This window comes from Cannabis sativa, chromosome 2, assembly GCF_029168945.1.
Source record: "Cannabis sativa cultivar Pink pepper isolate KNU-18-1 chromosome 2, ASM2916894v1, whole genome shotgun sequence".
NCBI classification, from domain to species: domain Eukaryota; kingdom Viridiplantae; phylum Streptophyta; class Magnoliopsida; order Rosales; family Cannabaceae; genus Cannabis; species Cannabis sativa.
The window spans coordinates 53,969,827-53,980,952 of record NC_083602.1 but is presented as its reverse complement, the minus strand read 5'-3'; the positions used below and the strand labels follow the sequence as shown (position 1 = coordinate 53,980,952).

The window sequence follows — 11,126 nt, the reverse complement described above, 5'->3', positions numbered from 1 at the left end:
TTTACACTTGCAAGATAAATTAATGTATTTACTTGCGTAAATATCAAATATTTCGATTACATGTCATGATTCTTCAGCCCAAAAAAAAAAGTAAAGTCATCATTCAATCAAGATTAAAAAAAATTGGAAAAATAGCTAGAAGTCTTAACACTACAAGAATTTGGTTCAATACCGGCGGAGTCAGACCGCGGGTATAAATGGAGTTATTACCGGCAAAAAAGGTATTTCGCCGGTAATATTTTTTTAATAATTAAGAAAATAAATATTTAATTAATAATATTAATACCAGTGGATATAGAGTATTACTGGCGTAAATTAAATCCGCCTCTAATACTTTGGGCGGGATTTTGACCGCCCAAAATTTGAAATAGCTAATACTAGCGGATTATTAGAGGTGGGTTTCACCGGTATTAGTCAAAAATTCTTTTCGGTGGAACCCCTATTAACACCGGCGGGTCTCACCGGTAATAAAACACTATAATACCAACCCCTAACTCAGAATACATTTTTCATTTTTCCCCCACAAAATTCACCCCGACCCTCCTCCTCCTCTGCCCATTTCTCCACCGTCAACCGCCATTCCACCGCCATTTTCTTTGACAGGTAATGTTTTTTTCACTATTTTTTTTTTTTCATTTCTCCCTTTCATTTTTGTTTTTTTTTTTTTTTGTATGGTTATTTTTTGTCCATGCTTGAAGTATTGGGGGAGATACTCTGCTCGGAACACTAATGGAAAGTGAAAACGAGGGAAGAGTAAAAAGCTTGGCCAGAAATTAACAGGTTTTTTTTTTATTATTAGATTTATTTTTCCATCTTTGAATGTTTAGTAATTGGTATGTTATATATATATATATGTATGTATGTGTAAATATATGTGATTGGTACTGTATAAATATATAATTTTATTTATGTGTATATATTATATGTATGTGTGCACTCTTAATGGGTATTACTAATGAATGGGTAAAATTAGAAAATTTAAATTTTTATACTTAATTTTTCTATCTAATTAAAAAATATCTCATTTTTATATCATATAGGCTGAGATTGCAGTTCCATCGGTAAAAAAAACTTTTAAAAATCGTTTTTTAGCAAGAAGAATATGAAAAGAAAAAGTTGAGTTTGAGTTAAATATTTTTGCATGAACATATTTTTGATATAGTGTAAAAAGAGATATTTTTTGATACTTTTTTTAATTAAGTAGTTAAATTAAGCATAAATATTCATTTGTAATTTAATTATTCGTTATTAAATCAAAATTTTATGGTTTGATATTTTTAAAATTAATATTTATAGTTAAATTTGTTTAGTAACCATTCATGGGTAATACCCATTAAGAATTGTTCTATGTATATATATATGTGTGTGTTTTATGTAAATGTATAACTTTTAAACAATGTATATATATATATATTATATATACATATAATATTTTGCTTAAAAATTTTAAATGTATAAATTTGTAAAAATTTAGATTTTAAGTGTATGTAGTAATAAATGCATTTTATAGGATTATAATTTTTTTTTTAATTTTTTGGCAAAGTTATTACATTTGAAAGTTAGGAGAAAGATTCCTAACAACATATTTGATGAATTATTGAAGTTATTAAAATTAGCTTTTCGAAAGGAAAATAAAATTCTGTCAAACTACTATGATGCCAAGAAAAGATTGAAGAAATTAGGGCTGGGGTATGAGTCAATTCATGTGTGCAAGCATAATTGATGTTTATTTTACAATGAACATGCAAATAAAGATTCATGCCAAGTTTGTGGCACCAATAGATGGATAACTTCAGAAAATTAAGGAGCAAAAAAGGTGCCTCATAAGGTGATGCATTACTTTCCGTTAACTCTGCGACTAAAGAGACTGTATACTTCTAGGCATACAGCAAAATACATGGCACCACACTGGTAAATCAAAAGATGATGCTGTGATGCGACACCCTTTGGTTGGTGCAGCGTGGAAGGATTTTGATGCCAAACATCTTGATTTTGCTAGTGAACCTTGAAATGTTCTTCTAGGTTTAGCTACCGATGACTTTAATCTATTTGGCAACATGAGCCAAGCTTATAGTATGTGGCCTGTAGTTTTGGCGAACTATAATCTTCCACCTTGGTTATGTATGAAAGATAATAATTTTATGTTGACCATTCTTATTCCTGGAGAAAAATCACAGAGAATGGACATAGATGTATTTTTAAGACCCTTGGTGGATGAATTGAAGGAGTTGTGGGTTAACGGAGTAGATATGAGAGATACTTGAACCAACACTGTGTTCAAGCTACGTGCAGCTCTTCTGTGGACATTTAATGATTTTCCAGCTCGTAGTTATTTGTTTGGTTGGAGTGGTCAGGGATACAAAGCTTGTCCCACTTGTAATGAAGATACCGTTCCATTCGAGTAATTGGTAAGACATCTTACATAGGTCATAGAAGATTTTTGCCAAATAACCATCGAATGAGAAGGGATACTCAATTCGACGGACAAATTGAGAGAAGACCTCCTCCAAGGCGTTTTACTTGTGAGGAAGTATTAGAACAAGTAAATAAACTCCCGCCCCATCTCCCGGGAAATCGTGAGCTATTTGGTGTTATGAAGCGTAGGCGAGTTGCAAAAAATCAAAATTGGAGGAAAAAAAAGCATCTTTACAAGCTTGACTATTGGTGTTCAAACATTCTTAAACACAATATTGATGTCATGCAAGTTGAGAAGAATGTTTGTGATAGTTTATTAGGAACAATCTTGGACAATGATAAATCCAAGGACACTACCAATGCAATACACGATTTGAAGAAGTTAGGAGTCAGAGAATGGTTATGGATTTATGAAGATGAGAGGGGGAAGCTGTTGAAACCTCATGCACCTTACGTTCTTAAACTTGATGATAGGCTCCAATTTTGTAAATTTATTAAAGATGTGAAATTTCCTGATGACTTTTGTTCGAATTTGAAAAAGAAAGTAAACAAAAATTTTACAAATGTCATCGGATTGAAGTCACACGACTGCCATGTAATAATGCAACGATTACTTTCTATTGGTGTTCGCAAGTTTCTCCCGAAGCCTATATTGACCACCATTTCTGAACTGTTCAACTTTTTCATGCAAATTTGTTCAAGGACTATAAATGTTAAAGACACGGAGGTTGCTCAACAAGACTTTATTTTAATCTTCTGTAAAATGGAGTCCATATTTCTTCCAGTATATTTTGACATAATGATTCATTTGGTACTTCATTTGCCTGAAGAAGTAATTTTGGGTGGACCTATTTTTATGAGGTGGATGTATCCATTTGAAAGGTACATAAAAAAATTGAAGAACTACGTAAGAAATAAAGCACGTCCTGAAAGGTCGATAACCGAAAGTTACGTTGTTGATGAGGCTTTGACATTTTGTTCAATGTATTTCAAGGGGGTTGAAACAAGGTTTAACCGTCTTGATCGCAAGGTTGTCCCACGAAAGCTTTTTGTGTTTCAATCTCAATGTCGACCCATTACAAAAGCCAATCTCCGGCCTCTTGATCGCGCATCTCGTGAATAAGTAGAGTGGTATATATTCAACAATTCACCTAAAATTCAAGCTTACTTAGAGTGAGTTTCTTTTTTTATTAATTTTTTTCTTTTTTTTTCACCTAAAATTTCAATCAATCAATTCAAATCTTTCGATTTTACAGTGAACACTTGGAAGTGATTTGACAAAATTACTCGAATGGAGATCAAAATGTTTTACACAAAAAATATTTTTGTCCGTGGTTTCACAAGAAGGTGAATATAGATGTGTAGTAAATATTTATTATCTTAAGTGGTGTTTGTCATTCTCTAATGAGGTATTGATTTTTATAGATATATGACTTGCACAAGTTTGGATCATTAGAGAATGACGAATAGTTGCTAGCTTTAGCATCCGGGTCTGATCACTTAGGTACTTACTATATGAAGGTTGTATTGTGGATGGAGTTCGATTTATGGCTAGCAAACAAGATGAGAAGAGGAGCAAGCAAAATAGTGGAGTGTTTGTGGCGGGAACAAAATGTTTTAATTATTACGGCACACTTACTGAAGTACTAAAGTTAACCACTGGTGTTTACTCTGTCACATTATTTTAGTGCAAGTGGTATAATACAGATCCAAGACAGAAGAAAACAATCGTCGAGAACCTTATCACTAGTATTAATGTTAGTGGTGAATGGTATAAAGATGACCCATACATACTTGCTAGTAGAGCAAAGCAAGTGTTTTATCTCGATGATTTATTGAGAGGGAAACATTAGAAAATAGTTGAGAATGTAAATCATCGACAAATTTGGGACATCGTGGATGATGATGCTAATGTCGAATTTTATTTGGTACACGACACCAACTCATCCAATTTTGTGTTAACTGTTAATCTTGGGGAGTTAATTTTGCTACCTAATCAACCTCCGATGGACATTGGCACTGAACCAAGTTTGCATGTCAACGAAGAGGACCGCAACATGGACAAAGAAGATGCTACTGAAGAATCTGACGATGAAATTTAGTTGACCTTTGTGAAGATGATGTGAACGATAATTTAATTAATAATGATAGTGATATGGATGATTAATTTTCAGACACTTTATTTTGTAATACATACAATTATTAATTTCAAGTTAATATTTTTTATTTCAAATTAACTTTATTAATTTTAAATTATTGTTACTATTACTAATATATAGAATATTTTTTTTAAAAAAAAGTAATGTCAGCTGATGTATCAACTTATCATGGTGGAGACGGGGGTGGTACCGATCCACCAGACCCTAGTAGGGTACCGTCGACATCTGAGTCGGCTCCACCGCCAAGAAGAAAGGGACGTAGCCTTGCTACCAACCTTAATGTTGAACAAAGAAGGCAGGATGCAGGAAAAACATTACCATTAAAACTTGATGTCGTGACAGGCAAAGTGATTGGTACAGAGAACCAAGCTTTTGTACGTCAAATGGGTCTTGAGGTTACAGTTATGTTGCCAGGACACTACTTGAATTTTAATGATATACCTCAACACTTTAAAGACCAAATTGTACAAAAAATGAAGGTAAAACATATTAACAACTTTAATGTTGCAAATATTTAATTTCAATTAATACATAATTCTTTAACAAATACTATTTGTTTGTAGTATTTGTACGGTATTGATGGCCATCTTGAGCCTGAAAGAGTGATGCAAACTCTTTATCATGAGATAAAGAGAAGATATTCTGAGAGAAAGAATATCAGGCACACATTGTTTCAGGAACATTATCCTGGGGATCCAAATGATTTGGCAAGTGTCATTGAAGCTGTACCTGATCACTGCATTACAGAGAGCTGGAAGAAAATCATTGACATATTTTTGAGCCCAAAGTTTATTGCGCGATTAAATCAAAACAAGAAAAATAGAGGAGAAATGAAGTGTTTGTCCACGCAAGGCACAAAGTCGATGGCAGCGTCTCGTAATGAATTTGTAAGTAAAATTGTTAACTTTCTATTAGCAATTTCTTTTACTAATAACACAAACTAACCCTATTTTTGTACAGGACATCCCTGAAGACTATGCAATTCATACTTGGAAAAAAGGCCACCTTAGAAAAGGAACGGAAGACACTTGGATTAGCGAGACATGCAGAGAACTACATGTAAGTTTCAATTTTTTATATAATATTTTTAAGATGAATGCATGGTGGTATTATTGTGTTTCTAATATTTTATTTGATCAGGATCAAAGGCTTGAAGAGGTCTCTAGCATGACTGGAACAGAAAATGATTCAAGCGATGGATCTTCTAGTAAATACAAGCAATTTCAAGCTATGAATAAAGTTCTTGGGAGTCGATCAGACTATCAAAGAAGAGTGGGTTATAAATTGAAAGACAGCTCAGAAATAAGTTCTAGTACTCAAAGTCGAGCTCAATCACAAGGCCTTACTCCATCCATTAGTCCGGAAGATATAGGAGCCTTCGCCGAGTTTATGTTAAAAATGCGTGATAAGATTGATCAGTCTGGCACCTCCAGTGATGCTTCTCTGCATGACCCACGGTTTGACAATAATTTACAAAAAATTTTACCATCACAACCGCAAGGTAGTGCGTCCAGTTAAGCCCCCCCTCCAATGTCAGTGCCACAACAACAACAACAACAACAACCACGATCGCCTCAGATGCCTCAGTTCTTTCAACAACAACAACAAAATTCACCCAACATGTCTGCTGGCTCCTCACAATCGCCTCATTTACATTACATGTTCGGGCATCCTTCACAGTCTCCTCCTATATTTTTTTTTGGATGCCGCAAGGGGATCTCAGACACAACAACCTATGGTTGGCCATTTTGGAGGCTCATCCCAACAACAATACCCTATGTATGGTCAATTTGGATCATCCCAACAATAACCTGTGTACGGTCAATTTGGGTCATTGTTGCAACAACAACCTGTGTATGGTCAAATGGGAGGATCTCCACAACAGCCTATGTATGGTCAGATTTTAAGTGCGTAGAGTCAGCAACAACAGAAGCAACAACAACAACAACAACAACCTACTTTGGTTCGCCCGCAGACTCGACAATTTGTGGAGATCTTACCTACACCGCAGACTGGACAACCTTATTACCCTACGCTGCCGACTCCTCAATCTCGTGATAATTCCGATGGTTTAAGACTTATCTCGAATGCAGATGAATTTATGGAATTTACTGATTTGAACAATGATAATTAAGTTTTTTAATTTTGTAAATTTTATGTTTTAAAGTTTATTTGAAGACAATTTCCTAATTTTATTTAAGATAACAGTTTATATTGTTATGGACAAATTAATGTTAATGTTTGATTTCTTAAATTTAAATTCTAATTAATAATATATTTATAAAATAATTATTATATATAATTATAATTATTTTTATTATATAAATATTAAAAGTTATAATTTTTTTATATAAAAAATACCGGCAAAATACTAAATGTGGTCCGCCGATATTAATGTGTCAGCGTGTAAAAGTGCAAGCGAACCCCACCGATGTATTTTATGATATTAGAATGTATTTTACGTGTGTACATATATCGATAAAAATTTTAATTTTTAGTTTTTCTGATTCAATCGATGATTTTTTTTTAATTTTTGGTTAAATTAACAGAAAAGTAATTAATTATTTATTAATAGTTACCGAACAGCCAACAAAAAAATAAAATAAAACACAAAGTATTTCTACCAATGGTGCCTAACCCTTTAGACAGTGTCAGCCACAAATATTAAGGGGGATAATTTTTTTTTTTTGATGAAAATTACACTTATAAAAAATATTATTTTTATTATAAAAAAATATAAATTTTATAAAGACAAGAGTAAATATATGAGAATAAATATGAAAATATATATAGATAAAAATAAAAAATATATATATATAAATTTATATGGGCAAAATTATAATATGTAATAACAAAACTAAAATGAAAAATTAATTATGGGGGTAAAAAATATATATATATATATATATGATACATAAAAAAAAAAAAAATTTAAAAAGTTGAGTGGGATCATGTACCCCTACATGATCTCATGTTTTATGTTGCTTTGCGATGGGCTAACGATAATCTCTTAACATTATTATGTTAAATTATATAAAATCCGATACTTAGACCACACCACAGCTTCCTTTAAGCATTTTTGCAAGCGTAAAGACCGTTAGAACTTAAAATAGTGTAATGGAAGGATTTAATAACAACTCTGTGAACATAGCGCCGGCAAAGAGCTGTTAGATATTTGTACGTGGTTACCTTGTTTTGTCAGAACGTTAAGTACGGAGATGGTTAGTGTGGAATTATAATAATGACGTGGATTCAAATTTTTTTTTTATTATTATTGTTTTAAAATCCACCTCTCATCTTTATTCAAGATTCAAGTTAGAAGCCATGCACTTTCCCAGAAATTACAGCATCTAATAGGCCAATATAGCCCTATGTATAATTAACCATATATGTTATAATGTTCCATGGTCCAACCATTCTTGACCAGCAAAATATAATTTTTAAAAACTTTACACTCCAATTGGATAAATAATATATACATATGAGTATATTGGTCAAGTCAAAAATGAAGATATATAGCACGCCAAACTAAGCAGACCCACCCACCAACCATGCAAAGTTAGAAGACACGCACATTTGCACTAGTAGGGAAAGCAGCTGATGATATATTATATATATAGTATAAATAAGAGAGATAATTCCCCATATTCGAAATCATCACTTCTACTTAATCACTACTCTCTACCATTCATCATAATTCACTACCACAATATCTAGCCCATATTGGATATCATACTTCTTAAGCTTATTTCTAATTTCATCGAAACATTTCAATATTATTATTGCCATGTCTCCTCAACTCAACACTACTGAATTTTTGGTTGTAAAGGAGGAAGTTGAGCTTGTGAAGCCATCCAAAGCCACACCTTCGGAAGTTCTCTCTTTGTCCACTCTTGACAATGAGGCCAACCTTGAATGCTTCTCCAAAGCCATCTACGTATACAAGGCCCAACATGATCACACTAATGGCGTCGATCCAGCTGAGATGATCAAGCAAGCTGTCTCTGATGCTCTCGTCTATTACTACCCTCTAGCCGGGAGACTCAAACGGCTAGACCACGATGGAAGGCTTCAACTCACTTGCGACGCTACTGGTGTTCCCTATTTGGTCGCCACGGCCAACTGTCGTCTTTCCTCGCTTAATTACTTGGACGATATTGATTTCGAGATGGCCAAGAACTTGGTCTTCCCTTCTCCTACAAGCGATTGCCCTTTCGTCCTACAAGTCACTCGATTCTCTTGTGGAGGTTTTACCATTGGGTTTGGAATATCTCACATGGTCTCCGATGGTTTTGGGGCTGCTCAGATCTTCAAGGCCTTGGCTGAGCTTTCCAAAGGCAAAGAGCTCTCAGTGAAGCCGGTATGGGAAAGAGAGAGACTTGTGGGAACACCCATCAAAGAGTCTCTCAAGCTCAGCATGTGTCATCCTGCTACGTCACCATACATGCCCTCTTCTGACATTGTAGATGGGATCTTTTACTTAAAGAGTGATACCATGAAGAGACTCAAAGATGAGATAATTAGTGGTGGTTCTCCCAGTAATGTTACTACGTTTGAAATACTTGCAGCCTTCGTTTGGAAAGCCAGACTGAGAGCCTTAGAGCTCAATCATGATGGAAAAACATGTTTGTATTTCGCTACAGGTTTGAGAAAGCTCATAGACCCTCCTTTGCCTGAAGGGTATTACGGGAATGCATTTTTGACCTCTGCAGTGGAACTCACTGGCAGAGAACTAGAAGATAAATCTTTATCTGAAATTGTAAATATGATAAAGGAGAAGAAGAAGGATGTTTTGGACAACAACTACATCAGAAAATCTATTGATATTTGTGAGACCAAACTAGCCAACCGTGATAATCCAAAAATTAAGGCTACGGGAGCACTCATGGCATTGACTGATTGGAGGAATTTGGGGTTAGTTTCGGATGAGTTTGGATCAGGATGGAATGTTGAAAACGTGACATCGTTGCCGTGGGACTGTTTTGGGTCAGTAGATTTGTGCACCTTTTTGCCTGCTCCAAAATCTGATCCTTCCTTAAAAGGTGGAGTTGGGATATTGGTCTCTCTTCCGAGGCTAGCCATGCCCAAGTTCAAGCAAGAGATTGATTCTCTCAACTAATTAACTACTGTACTTTTAATATTGATTATTTATTTGATTTTGTTTGGTTTTCCCATTTGAAGAGCGAATTATATACAGCTATACTCCTTTATTACAATTTATATTTGCAAGATAAATTAATGTAACTACTCTGGTGAATATCAAATATTTCGATTACATGTCATGATTCTTCATCCAAAAAAAAAAGTGAAGTCATCATTCAACCAAGAATATTAAAAAAAAATTAGAAAAATAGCTAAAAATCTTAACACTACAAGAATTTGGTTCAATACCGATGGAGCCAAACCGCCGGTATTAATGGGGTTATTGCTGGCAGAAAAGTTATTCCGCCGGTAATACTTTTTAATAATTAAAAATAATAAATATTTAATAAATAATATTAATACCGGCGGATATAGAGTATTACCGGCGGAAATTAAATACGCCTCTAATACTTTGGGTTGGATTTTGACCCCTCAAAATTTGAAATGACTAATATCTGCAGATTATTAGAGGCGGGTTTCGCCGGTATTAGTCAAGAATTCTGACTGTTTTTTTATAATCGGCGGAACCCCTATTAATACCGACAGGTCCCACCGGTAATAAAACACTATATAATACCAACCCCTAACTCAGAAAACATTTTCTATTTTTCCCCCACAAAATTCACCCTCGACCCTCCTCCTCCTCCGCCCATCCTCCGACCCTCCTCTTCTCCGCCCATTTCTCCACCGTCAACCGCGCTATTCCACCGCTATTTTCTTTGACAGGTAATATTTTTTTCACTATTTTTTTTTCATCTCTCCCTTTCATTTTTTTTTTGTATAGTTATTTATTTTTTGTCCATGTGCTTGAAGTATTGGGAGAGATACTCTGCTCGGAACACTAACGGAAAGTGAAAACGCGGGAAGAGTAAAAAGCTTGGCCAGAAATTAACAGGTTTGTTTGTTTTTTTTTTAATAGATTTATTTTTCCATCTTTGAATGTTTAGTGATTGGTATGTTGCATATATATATGTGTATGTGTAAATATATGTGATTGGTACTGTATAAATATAATATTATTTATGTGCATATATTATATGTATATATGTGTTTTATGTAAATGTATAATTTTTAAACAATGTATATATATTATATATATATATATATTATATATTCATATAATATTTTGCTTAAAAATTTTAAATGTATAAATTTGTAAAAATTTTGATTTTAAGTGTATGTAGTAATAAATGTATTTTATAGGATTATAATTTTTTTAAACTTTTTGGCAAAATTATTGCATTTGAAAGTTAGGAGAAAGATTCCTAACAACATATTTGATGAATTACTAAAGTTATTAAAATTAGCTTTTCCAAAGGAAAATAAAATTCCGTCAAACTACTATGATATACCAAGAAAAGATTGAAGAAATTAGGGCTGGGGTATGAGTCAATTCATGTGTGCAAGCAT

The 11,126-nt window shown here is 33.6% G+C and overlaps 1 protein-coding gene across 1 annotated transcript; it reads left to right on the top strand.

Moving 5' to 3' along the window:
• Positions 1-8,361: 8,361 nt before the first annotated feature.
• Positions 8,362-9,693, top strand: LOC115720416 (spermidine coumaroyl-CoA acyltransferase-like). Its single transcript, XM_030649566.2, has one exon. The coding sequence runs from the start codon at positions 8,362-8,364 to the stop codon at positions 9,691-9,693; it is 1,332 nt and encodes a 443-aa protein (XP_030505426.1).
• Positions 9,694-11,126: the final 1,433 nt, after the last annotated feature.